At 44.5% G+C, this 16,135-nt stretch overlaps 1 protein-coding gene across 1 annotated transcript in view; it reads left to right on the plus strand.

Annotated features, from left to right (window-relative positions):
- The window catches only part of MEGF9 (multiple EGF like domains 9), an 84,208-nt gene extending 79,103 nt beyond the window's left edge, over positions 1-5,105 (plus strand). Inside the window, exon 6 of the mRNA XM_069575265.1 lies at positions 431-5,105. Within this exon, the coding sequence (XP_069431366.1) occupies positions 431-882 (452 nt within the window). The 3' untranslated portion in view covers positions 883-5,105. The remainder of the gene's footprint in view (positions 1-430) is intronic.
- The last annotated feature ends 11,030 nt before the right edge of the window (positions 5,106-16,135 follow it).

The raw sequence follows: 16,135 nt of genomic DNA on the forward strand, positions 1-16,135 counted from the left end.
TTTACCTTTATGAAGTGCCATCAGACATGCTGAACTTATTTTAGTTCAAACGAGTATTAGCTACCCCTTTCACTTTTAACGAAGTGATTTAGAAGTCACTAGTGACATACTTACTACCTTTTCAGGAATTTGTATGAATCTATTCAAGAGTACAGGAGGATGGAAAACTCCAACATTAGAATTTTCCCAGAGATTTCAGCATGGATATTATATGCATTTTGGATAACAGCCATGGCTGTGAGATCTAGTTTCTAGGCCCCGATTCTTTCCCCTGTATTTCTTTAGGAAGTATTCGTTAACTTACCTTTCTTTGAAGCAGAGTATCGTGTCAACATCCATGTCAATTTCCACGCCCATGTGTATTTCTTTTATTGTTTCTTAAAACAAGATATTTTGTCTTTTACATTTCACTCTCTGTTTTTATTTTCAGAAGTTATTGTTCCAACACCTGAAGGTTCTACCATTTTGGTTTCCAATGCCTCTTTGACCACATCAGTGCCCACCCCTGTTATAAATAGTACCTTTACCCCTACAACCCCGCAGACTATCTTTTCAGTAAGCTCTGCAGAAAACAGCACGTCAGCCTTAGCTGACGTATCATGGACCCAATTTAACATCATCATTTTGACAGTCATCATCATTGTGGTGGTGCTGCTGATGGGGTTTGTGGGGGCTGTGTACATGTACCGGGAGTACCAAAACCGGAAACTCAATGCCCCCTTTTGGACCATTGAGCTGAAAGAAGACAACATCAGTTTCAGCAGCTACCACGACAGCATCCCCAACGCCGACGTGTCGGGGCTGCTGGAGGATGACGGCAGCGAAGTGGCCCCCAACGGGCAGCTGACCCTGACGACGCCAGTGCATAGCTGCAAGGCCTGAGGGGGAGCCGGAGCTGTTCTCCTGGACTTTAAGGCCACAGTGCTTCCTGAGACAGCATCATCCTCTGCGCCACAGCCTGGGTAGAGTCACTGAGATGAGAAAGCAAAGGCATATAGTGCATCGGAAATTTTCAGGTACAAACGTGTAATGTACTTAGCCTGTTACTTTTAGTTTTCCCATGAAGATCCGAAGCAGTCACTGACAATAAGGACTTGAAGTAAAGTATATTTTTGTACCAAACCACATGGGAGGGTGGAAGGCTGGACCTCTCAGTGCAGCCCCAATCCGCTTTGACCTCCAAACAGATTCCTGGGGGAATGTTCACCATCAGTGGAAACAGGATGATGGGTGTGGAGGGGGAAAGGACTGCCAGAAGACTTTAGCTCCATTCCTGATAGAGGACGGCCAGGAAGGATATTCATTTTACTGGACTAAAACACGTCCTTGAGGAAAAGCTGATATTTGGGCTGTGTCATAATACACAATCTTGATTGTTTCTATAATTGGGGCAGTAAAGTCCCAAGAAGATCTTTAGAAGGGTTTGATTTTTCTTTCCAGAGTTTTTGCTCAATAATAGGATTAAAGCACAGAATAAGCTTCTAATGGTAGAGAGAGGAAGGCAATGTCTGGGAAAGCAGAAAGCTGATGATTCTCCTTAGGGCCTCAGTGTAAATGATAAATTGTTTTAAAATAAGGAATATTCCTGCCTCTAGAGAAATAAGGTGTATATAGTTAATGTAGAATATCTGGTCAGCATTGTATTTGTATCTATTTGTAAAAAAAATCATGTCTTATTTTATCATCTAGAATTTATTTGTATAGCAGTTAATGGCATTGTAAAAAGAAAATATGGGGTTAAAATACTGTAAAATAGATGGCAATATTGCTAGAGCTGGGACTCTGGTGAGCATCAGTCATTTTTAGTCCCTCTTTGGACATTGTTGAAATTTATAAGAGGTTGGATGTTTCTAATTTTTCCCTTTTTCAGTCTAAAAGTAGAGTTCTATCGTCTTTGACTTCCTATAGATTCAAGCAATAGATTTTGAAGACAATGATTGTTAAGCTGGGACACAAGGCTGCATCCTCCAAACTACTCATGTATTTAGACATTAGCGTCTCTATATTTTACATAGATTAAAGTAGAACACATGCTTGTTAAAAAGTTTTTTTAAGTAAAAATCGTCTTCCAAAGGAAGAAATGTTTTAGCTCAAAAAAAAAAAAAGCCATCATATCACTTGGGATCCCCTGTGAAATATCATCCCTGTGAAATATTTATATTCTCTCCCACCCCCAAATGCTTCCTACCTTTGAGTGTAGCCTGCCGCTCACATGCCGCGGGGCGTGCACTGCTCTCTGCAGTGCCGTAGCTCCTGATCTTCTCGTCTGGCTAGAGGCTGGCTCTGTAGTTGAGTGGGGATAGTTAGTCATTGCATTTAGATGCAGCTTTTTCTTTGAGGCCATCTCTACCTTTGCTCTCCTCTAATTACGATATTGACAGAGTGTAGATTAAGCAAAGCCAGGAAAAACAGCCAGAAGTCAAATATAGATATTTATTAGGAGGAAGAACAAACTGTCAAGTAGTTACAAAAAAAAAAGGCAAAAATTAAACCTAGGAAACCCTGCCAAGTTGATCACCTGCCTAACTTCTCCAGAGAAAAACCCGGAATTTGGTCATCCCTCTGCAGTTGGAGATGGTGCTCTGGAGGATGTACAGGCAGATAATCTGCTTCTAGTAACGGAGAGGCTCTGGATATCTGGCCATTTCTCATGAAAGTAGAGATTACATTAAAATTAGATAATGTTTCTATAGCCCTTTGCAGTTTGCAAGGCATCTTTCTGTACCTGTGTCCTTTGTTCCTCACCAAGGGCCTATGAGGAAGTAATTGCTGTTCCCAGTTTATCGGTGAGGTTAAACGTCTTGTTCAAGGCTGCACCATATATCATTAGGCTTGGAATCAGGACTCCTAACTCAGAAGCACATGTTTTTTTCAGCTGTATGCTTGTGCAGAAATGACCCAGTGCAGACATTGGAAGGCTGGGAGGAAGAATCCCATCTGTGAACGTTTCTGATTTTTGTAAATACAAGGTACAATCCAGGGCTATATAGCCACGAAGGACTTTGCAGAAAGAACACAGGAGGATTACTCTCTGAAGCCAGTGTTGGTGATAAGAAAATAAAAATACCAGTCTGTGCTTCATAAAAGGAAACTAATCTTTCCAAGCAGGGAAAGAAACCCCGATTTCCCCAGCAGCTGCCACGTATGCGTGTAGAGACTGTTCCAAGGAATTGTGTACAGTGACCTATGCCTTTTCCCCAGATTGTCATGGCCTCAAAGCCAGGGATTGAGGATGGTGGGACATGAACGTTTGTTCAACAGAAGTCAACACAGTAAAGAAAGAAAGAGTTTGTTGGGGTCTAAGAGCCAAAGCTGAATGAACAGTCCAGATTCTGGCTGTGTAGACATGCCTTGAAACACGTTAAAAGGAATTGCAAAAATTTGAATCACAGAGAACGTTTACCTTTAAATATTTATGAACAGAGCCTAGGCCATGTTCTTAATTTATCCTGGTGGAAGAAAATTAAGGTCTTAAAATCTATTTTAAATAATATTCTTTAGTGTTCTGTGCTTCTGCTGGTGGAGGTAATTTTGCTCTGAAGTTGAAATCCTTCATGAAGTGATCTAACACCAAAATCACACTAGGAATTTGGCATGGAACGCGTAACACAGCAGTCACTCCTCTAGAAGTATGATCCCCACCTACTATGGTGTTTAGCACCAGGATCCCATGTGTCCTTTAGAAAGACTAACAGTGTCTAAGAAGTAGGAATGTGTTTATTTTCAAATGCGGTAAGACTCGTGTGACTCTCGTGGATGAGGGGCAGATACTGCTACTGGATGAAACTCCATCCTCATTAATTCATTGCAGTGAGCCCGTAGGCGTTTCTGGCAGTCAGATGCCCTAGGTGGTGGTGTGAAGTTTGTCTGTCTTCCTTCAGTTTCCCCTCCCTACCGCTGTCCTCTAGCTCCCAGAGGTGTCTTACTAATAGAATTTCTCTAGTTACAGAGAAAAATGATGATTAAAAACTAGCCCTCATTTATAGTAAGGTCCTGTGGACTTAATGTGTTACTCGTAGGGATACCTGAATTTTAAGAGTGAGCAGAGCTGACACGGAATGGGAGGAGAGAGGTTTGGTGGGGGGAGGATTTGTGGAAGCATCTCATTGTATGTCTGTGCTCTCGCCCCAGTATTCCCAGGAGACTGACCGTTCAAGCAGCACTCACTGACCCTGCAGCTCACTGTGGTCTGCTGAGTGCCTGGAGGACGTGTAGCCCCTCTTGTGCTGCTCTGGAGCCAGAGAGCTGGAGCGACAGTCCTTCCTGGCAGCCCTAGTTTGGACTGCATTATTAAATCATTCACTTTGGTCCTGTATTTTTTTTGTAGGACATATGGTCAATATAGCACCCCTGATTATGAACATTCCCTGGTTCTTATATTTTGAGGTATGTGGGAAGGAGTTCAATTTATATATCACAAGGAAAGAAAGCTCCCACAAAAATTTCTGAAAAGTAAAAAGCAACCCAAGGTAACCCGTTAGAGCAAAGGAAGCACCTCTGGCCTCATCGACGAAGAACCTTTGGTCTGTTATGATCGTATTGATAGGAGTTTGGGAGCTGAAATGAGTTTGTGTGCAGGGCAGTGACAGAAGGTTAGCATATTCAACCTTGAGCCAGTGACTATGCCAAGGGAAGAAGCAGGAAGAACACACTGATTCACCTGAAGAAATCAAATGATACCACATGAACTAGAAAGGCTACGGATCACCAGAATGTCAGCGGTCAAATGATGCTTTTTCAAAGGCTACTGGGAACCTTCCTTATCATGCATCTGCAGTAACCGCACCAGCAGCTCTAGAACGTGAGACCAGGCCTGAGGTCTGCGCTAGCCTGAGAGCTGACCGATTTAAAGCGACGCTGTCACGCTAGGCACAAGCACTCTGTAACACGCTAAATTTCCGCCCGAGCAATTGGGAGTGTTTCTGAAACATTAAAATCGTATTTATGTCACTAAAATTCTAACGCACATCTTAAAGACATGTCTCATTCGTATGCTGTACTAGGCTTCATGATGCATTTCTAAATTTGTGTATGATTTGAATATAAGAAAGAATTTATACAAGAGTGTTATTTAAAATTATTAAAAAATAAATGTATATAATTTGTACCTGTTGTAGATTTGCTGTTTTACTTTTTTATGTGGTCACAGTTGTTGGAAGTCTTTTAATATGTGTCACAGATCACTTATTTTCAAGCTGCTTCATGAAAATCTTTGTATGCTGCATTTATTGACCATGCTTTCTGTTTCAAGAAGTTCCCTTAAAGAATGTGTTCCACTTAGGGGAAAAAAACTGCCACACGAAGAATATTCCCCCTCTCAAAACAAAACACCCTGAAGCAAAAATCATATATTAACATATAATCTTGTTTAATAATTGTCCCCTATGAGATCCACTGGACTTCCCTGGTAGCTCAGACGGTAGAGCATCTGCCTACAGTGAGGGAGACTGGGTTCAGTCCCTGGGTCCGGAAGATCCCCTGGAGAAGGAAATGGCGAAGCACTCCAGTACTCTTGCCTGGAAAATTCCACGGACAGAGGAGCGTGGTAGGGTACAGCCCATGGGGTCGCAAAAGAGTTGGACACGACTGAGTGACGTCACTTTCTTTCTTTCTTTCTATGAGATCCATTGGGCACCCCTGATGGCTCAGTTGGTTAAGAATCCGCCTGCAGTGCAGGAGACCCCAGTTCAACTCCTGGGTTGAGAAGAACCACTGGAGAAGGGATAGGCTACCACTCTACTGTTCTTGGCTTTCCCTTGCTACTCAGCTGCTAGAGAATCTGCCTGCCATGTGGGGGACCTGGGTTCAATCCCTGGGTTGGGAAGATCCCATGGAGAAGGGAAAGGCTATGCACTCTATTCTGGCCTGGAGAATTCCATGGACTGTATAGTCCATGGGATCACAAAGAGTCAGACACGACTGGGCAACTTTAACTTCACTTCGATCTCCGCTCCAGATAAGGAAGCGTCTTAACCCTTCCTTATGCTCACTACCAGCTGAATTAAAATAATGTACAATTTTCTGTATTCGCCAGGTTATATGATGTCTTTTTCCCTTTGCTGGTACTGTCTCTTCTATCTATAACATCTTGGAAAATGTTTATTCACTCTTTGCAGCCCCTTGATAAAAGAGGGTTGATAAATCCTTGACATACACCCCCGTTTGCCTAAAGAATATCTCTCCTATTGCAGATATTTTATTAAAAATACTTGTTATGTTATGTCTTCCTGGGTAAACTGCAATCCTTGAAGCCAGGAGCGCGTGTTCTTTCGTCTCTAGTATCTGGCACAGTGCTGGCATACCGTGGGTGCTCAGGAGATGGCGGGTTAGAACAGAAGGTGCTGGACGGCTGCAGTATTCGCTCTGGACTTATTTGGTGAAGTAGTGTAAGAAGCTTTGTGTTCAGTGGGTACGACAGTATGTCTTATTTGATAGGGATGTCCGCATACGTGATTCAGAGGGTCTGAGAAGCTCTCGAAACTGGACACGAGTGTGAAATGCTTACTTGTGAACATAAACCGTTTGTATGTGCCTTTTTTTTTTTCCTGGAGAAAAGGTCCATACTCTTAATCAATGGCACCCCACTCCAGTGCTCTTGCCAGGAAAATCCCATGGATGGAGGAGCCTGGTGGGCTGCAGTCCATGGGCTCACTAAGAGTCGGACATGACTGAGCGACTTCACTTTCGCTTTTCACTTTCATGCACTGGAGAAGGAAATGGCAACCCGCTCCAGTGTCCTTCCTTGGAGAATCCCAGGGACAGGGGAGCCTGGTGGGCTGCTGTCTATGGGGTCGCACAGAGTCGGACACGACTGAAGCGACTTAGCAGCAGTCACAGAGGATCTGGGACCCCCAAAAGACTGACAGCTGCTCGGACGGGGACCCTTTCTATATGTCAGCCATAGTCTTCTCGCCCACTGAATGTAAATCAGTTCAGCCTTGATTCAAGGAATCTACTTCCAGAAATCCCTCACAAGAAAACAACCTCAAAAGCAGAAATTTTTGTGCGGGGAAAAAAATCTTCCCCCGAGTTGTATATAAAGTTAAAAAAGTGGAGACAAACTTTAGACGTTCAGCCGTAGACTTGGCTTAGTGCATGCACTGTTAAATTAACATTTGGTCATTAAGCATAAGGAAGAATGATTAAAAACAGAATCAAAACAGTGAAACAATAGACTATTTTGAAAATGTGCGTGCAATTCTACTCCTGGTATACAGTTTAGAGAAACGAATATGTACCAGGACACACATTTCAGACTCTTCACTGCAGCATCATTTGTTATAGCAAAATAACTGGAAACATCCCAATTGCCTATCAGTAGGAGGATGGATCAGTTGTGGCCTATCCGTATACTTTGAATAGAATTTTATACAATGGTCAAAGATGAATGAAAGAGTCGGACATGACTGAGTGACTGAACTGAACTGAACTTATCCATATACTTTGAATAGAATTTTATACAGTGGTCAAAAATGAATGAATTACAGCTATCTGCATCAGTATGGATGAGTCTCAAGACATAATGTCAAGCAAAAAAAGCTAGGCATAGAAGACATGCAATATGATTTCTTATGTATAATGACCAAAAATGGAAAATGTAATATGTTGTTTAGAAAGACATTCTACAGGAAAACTCTAAAGAAAAAGGAACAATGAATACTGATGATAAAAATAATGATGATGGATATCATCACATTATCTGGTCAGTTTGAGGGCTGGGACTGTCTTCATTTTTTAATGCCACTGCCAAGCACAGTCCTGGCCCCCGAAAGTGCTCAACAAATGTGAGTGAATGAGTGAATGATGGGCTCTGCTATACTGCAGTGCTTACACTGGTAAATAATGGTAAAGGCATGTAAGAACTGCAAAGAAGGCTTTCAAGTAAAGCAAGTCTAAACCAGGAACCAAATAGACCGCGATCTGGGGCAGCACCAAGTCGCTTGTAAACAGGGATGTTTCTGAGCGATGCTGGGAACAGACAGCGCAGAATCCCCTTCATGGAGCGGCGCTGACGAAGCCCACTCCTCAGTGCACGGAGGCCTTGCCCACAGACAGGACTATGTGCCCTCACACACGCGCTGACTGGGCAGGAAGCAATCTGAGTCTGCTATGTGGATGCTTTTGGTGTCCTCCCCATTCTGCCTTTATTTTCAGAAGCTTGCAGAACCGAGAGGCTATATCTCAGCTTTATAATTCCCCCCAAATATTTCCCAAATGAGCCATTGTTATCTCTAATCACCAAGGCCAGGGGATTATCCAATTTCATCTGAAGAAGCTGCTTCTGGCAAGAGATGAGATTCTTCCAGGCGAGGATAGGGACATTAATGACTGTGTGTGAAGATTCTGTTTTAGTTGAGGTAATAATTAGGGGGCAGTTAAGCAACCTGTGTAGACTCCAATGGGCCATGAAGCCCCAAAGGAATTGTCTGAAATGGAGAGGGCTTTATATTCCAGAGCAAGGATCAGAGTTTGGTTAACAGTTATGTTTTGAATTTCCTCCAGTTAAAATGGAAAGGAAGCAGATATATTAACAGATATTGGTCCTGGGTAAGGAACGAACTTCATTTACTTATAATTTGTACCTCACATTTTTGTATTAAAAGACAGAGGTCATTAAGCCACTGAATTAAGGATGAAAGGACCAGTATAGTATACCAAAGAGGAGGAGGAGGACATTAGCGAAATTAGGCTAAGACTACACGAGCATCTCTGCCAAAGCCTCTGACTGTGTGGATCACAACAAACTGTGGAAAATTCTGAGAGAAATGGGAATGCCAGACCACCTGACCTGCCTCTCGAGAAACCTGTATGCAGGCCAGGAAGCAACAGTTAGAACTAGACATGGAACAACAGACTGGTTCCAAATAGGAAAAGGAGTACATCAAGGCTGTATATTGTCACCCTGTTTACTTAACTTATATGCAGAGTACATCATGAGAAACGCTGGACTGGAAGAAGCACAGGCTGGAATCAAGATTGCCGGGAGAAATATCAATAACCTCAGATATGCGGATGACACCACCCTTATGGTAGAAAGGGAAGAACTAAGGAGCCTCTTGATGAAAGTGAAAGAGGAGAGTGAAAAGTTGGCTTAAAGCTCAACATTCAGAAAACTAAGATCATGGCATCTGGTCCCATCACGTCATGGCAAATAGATGGGGAAACAGTGGAAACAGTGGCTGACTTTATTTTTCTGGGCTCCAAAATCACTGCAGATGGTGACTGCAGCCATGAAATTAAAAGATGCTTACTCCTTGGAAGGAAAGTTATGACCAACCTAGACAGCATATTAAAAAGCAGAGACATTACTTTGTCAACAAAGGTCCGTCTAGTCAAGGCTATGGTTTTTCCAGTGGTCATGTATGGATGTGAGAGCTGGGCTATAAAGAAAGCTGAGTGCTGAAGAATTGATGCTTTTGAACTGTGGTGTTGGAGAAGACTCTTGAGAATCCCCTGGACTGCAAGGAGATCCAACCAGTCCATCCTAAAGAGATCAGTCCTGGGTATTCATTGGAAGGACTGATGTTGAAGCTGAAACTCCAATATTTTGGCCACCTCATGCGAAGAGTTGACTAATTGGAAAAGACCCTGATGCTGAGAGGGATTGGGGGCAGGAGGAGAAGGGGACGACAGAGGATGAGATAGTTAGATGGCATCACCGACTCAGTGGACATGGGTTTGGGTAGACTCCAGGAGTTGGTGATGGACAGGGAGGCCTGGCGTGCTGCAGTCCATGGGGTCGCAAAGAGTTGGACACGACTGAACGACTGAACTGAACATTAGCAACTGACATCTAATTTAGCTTACTTTCCCAGCAATCAATGACATAGATTACTTGTTCAGTCGCTCAGTCATGTCCTACTCTTTGTGACCCCATGGACTGCAACACGCCAGGTTTCTCTGTCCTCCATTGTCTTCCAGTGCTTGCTCAAATTCATGTCCATTGAGTCAGTGATGCTATCAACTGTCTCATTTTCTGCCACCCCCTTCTCCTCCCACGCTCAATCTTCCGCAGCATCAGGGTCCTTTCCAATGAGTTGGCTCTTCACATCAGGTGGCCCAAGTATTGGAGCTTCAGCTTCAACATCAGTCCTTCCAATGAATATTCAGGATTGATTTCCTTCTCTATGTACCAACTCTCACATCTGTACATGACTACATAGCTTTGACTATACAGATTACTTGGCTATTACTAATGAATGGACACATCTTGGAATATCAACAGAAAAGCTCTTTAACAATACAAAGAGCATCAGCTTTGGAAGAAGAGAGGATTCCAGTGTGAGCTCCAGGGTAGTGCCTTGGGCAGGTGCCTTGGACTAGAGGGCCCCTAGTCCTTCTGTCCTCCCTGGAGAAGAGTAATGATGCTGACCCCTTAGGGCCGCACTGAGGATGCAGGGAAGCACCCCAGTGCATGCCTCGTCTATAATGAGTGCGGGGTCCTGTCCTCTCTCCCTTTTATTTAGGAGCCTTCAATTAAGGCAGTTCCCCCCTCCCCCCTAAAGGTAGTGTTCTTCTTTCTCCGTTGAGTAGTACCAGGTGGCTTGTTCTCTGAACAGAAAACCAACCCCTAGCCCAGTATTGGAAGAAGCCACTCCTAGGTTTCAGGTATCTTTGGAACGAAAGGAGATGCTTCTCTCAGCTGAATCGCTGCTGCTTCTGCGCTGTGGTGGGTGACCCGGGACGGGGAGGCGTGCACCGGGGGCTGGAGGAGGCAGCGTGGCATCCCGCAGCGTTCCTGTGCTTCTGCGGGGATTCACGGGTCGGTGGGTTTGCCTATGGGGAAGGGATGGGAAGTGAGTGCTGGGGAGTGAGGAGAGCTCAGGCCTTGGCGTCTGCTCTGATTTTACACAGTGAACCAGGGCAGGCCATGGATCCCACCAGTTCTCAGTATTTCCATCGATACATCCAAGAGATTGAGTTCAGTGGTTTCTGTGAGAGCCTTTTTTCACTCCTGTATTCTGTTAGGCAGAGAAAAAAGTGTTTGGGACCAGGTCACTAATTCTTATAAAGATTTATAATTCATTCTTTCACCAACATTATTAAACACCTATTATTTGCCATGCACTATAAGAGATCTTTAAAATCCCCCTTCTCTGGAGGGTCTTCCCAGCCCAGAGACTGAGCCCAGGTCTCCTGCACTGCAGAGTAGTCGGACAAAAAAAGAAGAATCTAAATTGGAAAGGAAGAAGTAAAATTGTCACCATCTGCAGATGACATGATGTTTTACATAGAAAATTCTAAAGACACCACTAAAAACCTACTGGAGCTTATCAGTGAGTTCAGTGAAGTTGCAAGATACAAAATAAATATGCAGAAATCCCTTGCAGTTTCTATACAGTAACAGTGAACTGTCATAGAAATTAAGAAAACAAGCCCATTTACAGTCACACCAAAAAGAGTAAAGTATGCCGGAATGAGTCTAAATATGGAGGAAAATACCTGTAATCAGAAAACTATAAGACCCCCTGGAGCAGGAAATGGCAGCCCACTCCAATATTCTTCCCTGGAGAATCCCAGGGACAGAGAAGCCTGGCGGCTACAGTCCATGGGGTCGCAAAGAGTCGGACACGACTGAGCAACTAAGCACAATAATAGACCTTAGGATATAGAATGCAAAGTTCCCATTTTCAAAGGAAGCCAGGCACAAAAAGTGTACATATTATAATGGCTGGTACATGAAGCTCTAAAGAAGGCAAATCTTAAATGCTAGACAGCAGATCATGGTTTCCTACATAAGAAAACAAACTTATGGTTTCCTTAGGGGAGAGAGAGGGGGGAGGGCCAAATTAGGACTATGGGATTAACACATTCAGACTAAAATACAGAAAATAGATAAGCAGCAAGGACCTACTGTATGGCACAGGGACTTATACCCAGTATCTTGTAACAACCTGTAAAGGGATATAATCTGAAAAAAAAAAAAAAACAACAAACAGAAATGCCTCACTATGTTGTACACCTGAAACTACCTCAACACTGTAAACTGACTATACTTCAAAAAGAAAGATGAAAGATTAAAAGATTAAGTTCTTCATTCCCATAACCACATTACCAGGGTTCAATAGCCACACGTGGCCAGTGGCTGCTCCGTCGGACAGTGCTAATTCAGAACATTTCCATCATCTGAGTTCTTTTGCAGAGCACTGTTCTAGACCTTGGCTGTGGCGGTGGTTACCTGGGCATATCCACTTGCAAAGCAGGTCAGAATGTATACTTAGACTGGCTGCGTGTTACTGTATGTAGATTATATCTCAGTGAAATTGATGGACAGGGAGGCCTGGTGTGCTGCAATTCATGGGGTCGCAAAGAGTCGGACACGACTGAGCGACTGAACTGAACTGAAAACTGATTTAAAATAAAATCCTGTTCTCAAGGAGCTCAGTCTAATTGAGGAGACAGGCAAGTTAGTGGATGATTATAGAGCTGTGTTAGTGCCATAAGACCAGGGCACCCTGGAAGTCCAGAGGTGCGGCAGCTGTAGAGATGGTGGCCCAGAACATTCTCTTAAACTGTGGGTGGGGAAACTCTGGGAATTAGGCCGAGAGGGGAAGGAAAGGGATTCTAGATTCTTCAGAAGCACTAGCACACAGAGCTCCTTTGGGAGAGTTAGGAAAAGATGCCCCTTCTTTGGAGTGGACTCAGCGTGGGAAGTGGAGCCCCCAGCCTGGCAAGCAGAGTGTGGGCTGGACTTCAAGCCTCTGCCTGTCCTTGGCTGGGCGTCCTCAACAGGGCGCTGCCTGTGCAGCCAGGGAGAGAGGCATATGCGGGGACACAGGTCCCTCACATTCATCCCTTTGAGGAATCCGGTCCTACAGCCCTTCCTTGCGGGCCTCCTTCACAGGTCCTGGCCTGTTCTCTTACTGGGGATTCACCACATTTAAGGGAGAAGCGACGTGTACCACCCCGTCCTGCAAATCGTGATCAAGACATCGAGATTCTTTTAATCTGCAAAATGTCCAGAAGATTGATTAGCTCAGTTATCTGTCTTTGCCTACAGCTGTTGCTGTTTTACATATTCAAATGTGCAGCTGGGAAGAATGCTTGGAAGCTCCCCCTGGCGCCTTAGTTTTCCCAGAGGTCTTTGACTCTCTTATAGCCAGACTCTTGGTTTAGCTGCTTGGGGATCTGGCCATGGTACTGAGCATGATCAATTTAGGCAGGGAGATCTTGATTTGAGATGCCTTCTGTAAGTTTCACACAGGCACGCGTGCGCGCACACACAGACACAGACACACACACACACACACAATTCAGGAGCACCAGCTTTTGGCAACTAGAAAACTTGAGGTCCAAGTTTCTTCCTCTGTGACTAGCTTACAGTGTGATCTTGGAAAAATCAGTTCTTCTCTTGAGACTCAGTTTCCTTATTCATAAAGGACAGCAAACTTGTTAGAATTATGAGGCAGCGTCAAGGAAACTGACATGGGCTTGGTAAATGGTGTTGCATCAAACAGCGGTCTTACTTTATTTCTGGCATGCGCAGGTTTCTCCTCTGCCTTTGCAGGGCATCAGTTCAGTTCAGTTCAGTTCAGTCGTGTCCGACTCTTTGCGACCCCATGAATTGCAGCACACCAGGCCTCCCTGTCCATCACCAACTCCCGGAGTTCACTCAGACTCATGTCCATCGAGTCAGTGATGCCATCCAGCCATCCCATCCTCGGTCGTCCCCTTCTCCTCCTGTCCCCAATCCCTCCCAGCATCAGAGTCTTTTCCAATGAGTCAACTCTTCGCATGAGGTGGCCAAAGTACTGGAGTTTCAGCTTTAGCGTTAGTCCTTCTAAAGAACACCCAGGGCTGATCTCCTTCAGAATGGACTGGTTGGATCTCTTTGTAGTCCAAGGGACCCTCAAGAGTCTTCTCCAACACCACAGTTCAAAAGCATCAATTCTTCGGCATACATCTTGCTTATAAAACACCTTTACCCTACCTCTCAGTCAGAATGACTCATCTATTCTCTCTGTGCCCCTAGAATCTTACTCTTATTATTCTTATACTAACGAAGTATTCAAGATGTTTTACTTGGGTTTATAATACTTATCTGCATTTTAACAAGCTTAGTGACTGCAGAGATAACAGCAATTCAGTGAAAGCCACAATGGCATGGTTTTCAAAAGCCTGGGCTGTAGAATAAAATTTCGGTTCAGCTCCCATCTCCACCACTTAGCTGCCGAGTGACCAGACAAATCACTCTCCTTTCTCAGCCTCAGTTGTGTCAACTGTAAAACTGGACCATAATTGGTCCATTTCATGTGGTTACTGCGAGGATTTAACGTAAAGTTTTAACATAGTGCCTGGCACAGACAAAGAGCTCAATGCATGGTGATTAACATTCATCATTTACGGAAGCGTAGAGCCGAGGGGAGCCTCAACGTTTAAATCTGATGCGCTGAAGTTACAGATAAGAAAAGAAGCCCAGAGAGGCGCATCGGCAGATCTAAGGCCATGTGATGCTGACATGTGTTACCCGCTGGAGCCCAGTAATCTACATGCCGTCCCCTCGATACTGAGCATCTCTCACTCCTCTCCCCATCTGGAGAAGACAATCGACTCGAGTTAATTTGGCAGACTGGCATTGAGCACAGCACACAGCTTGGGGCCAGGCATCTGTCCTGGAGGGCAGCACTGGTGCAGAGACCCAGCATCCTATGGGGGAGATGGGGGGCACTGACCGGGAACTGCCGCTGGTGAGGGCTGGCTGGGAAGAGAGCTGTGAGCAAGCGGGCAGGTGACGGGCCAGGAGTACTGCTGACCTGGGGACCAGACAGACCTGGGTTCGAACCTTGGCACACCTCTGTGTTCAAAGGGCGACCTGGTCAAATCTAGGATAATTTGTGTAACAGAAGAAATAACGATGGTAATATGTTCTAACCCACAAGGTAAAACAAATATCCACGAGTCCATCCTGATTTAAATAAACAAACTAGATAAATGCGGGAGGAGAGAAAGCTCTCCCTCACAGTGGAACTCCAACGAGTAAAGAGAGAAGGGATGATGAAAACGGGACAGCATTGACGGGCGAAGCACGCTGTGAGATTCTGCGTAAGAATTATCAATGGCTGCTGAATTAGCGGGTGAAAATCTGATGAAAAATGGGGCATTTACATAGTTTCAAATATCATCATGATTTTTATTAATGATAAAAAATAGCAATTTTATCACGGAGGATCCTCGCAGACATCACCTTACTGGAGAAACCAGAGTTAACAGCACCAGCTGAAGAGACACATTGACGTCATCTGCCTCCTGGGCTTCCCAGGCGGTGCAGTGGAGAGTCCATCTCTCCCGGTGCAGATGATGACGAATCCATCTGCCGATGCCGAAGATGCAGGAAATGCAAGCTCACCCTGGGTCGGGAAGGCCCCCTGGAGAAGGAAATGGCAATCCACTCCAGTGTTTTTGCTGGGAAAATCCCATGGACAGAGGAGCCTGATGGGCTACAGTCCATGGAGTCGTAAAGAGTCAGACACACACTGAGCGCCGGAGGACGCGCACACGCCTCCTGGTAGCTGCGGAAGGCACAGCGTCACTTGTGCGGCACTTTTACGAGAAGTGCACAGCGTCAGTTTTACCACGAGGAAACACCACATGAGCCCAGACCACTGGGCGGAACTTTCCTAAAGTGTCAGCATCATGAAAGATGTGGACAGAGCCACATGGAAGCCTGGATGGCTCCTGGGCCAAAAAAATGGCATCAGTGGGAAAACTGCTTAAATGTAAATAAAATCTGTAGTGAATCATATCATATCAATGTAATTTCTTATGTTTGACAATTGAGTTATGGTTATGTAAAATATTAGTAGTTTTAGGAAGCTGGGTGATGGTTATATTAGGAAATCTCTGTACTCTTTTTGCAACTTTTTCTAAGATTGAAATTATTTCTAAATGAAAAGCTAAGAAAGAGAGAGAGAGAGAGGAAGAAAGTGTGGCTGTTGGCAAATCTCTTCCCTTCTCTGAGCCTTACTTTCCTAACCTGAAGAGCAAGACAGCCAGCCATCCTAATCTACTTCACAGTGCTGAAAGGAGAAAATGAACCCATGCAAAGTAGCAGTGTGCATGTATCCGTGCTGTAAAACCTTATTTTTGCTGCTAGGAATGGCAGCTCCTGTGTCTTGAGGGTTCTACCCTAATGAGA

This window comes from Ovis canadensis, chromosome 2 (assembly GCF_042477335.2).
Source record: "Ovis canadensis isolate MfBH-ARS-UI-01 breed Bighorn chromosome 2, ARS-UI_OviCan_v2, whole genome shotgun sequence".
In the NCBI taxonomy this organism is placed as follows: Eukaryota; Metazoa; Chordata; class Mammalia; order Artiodactyla; family Bovidae; genus Ovis; species Ovis canadensis.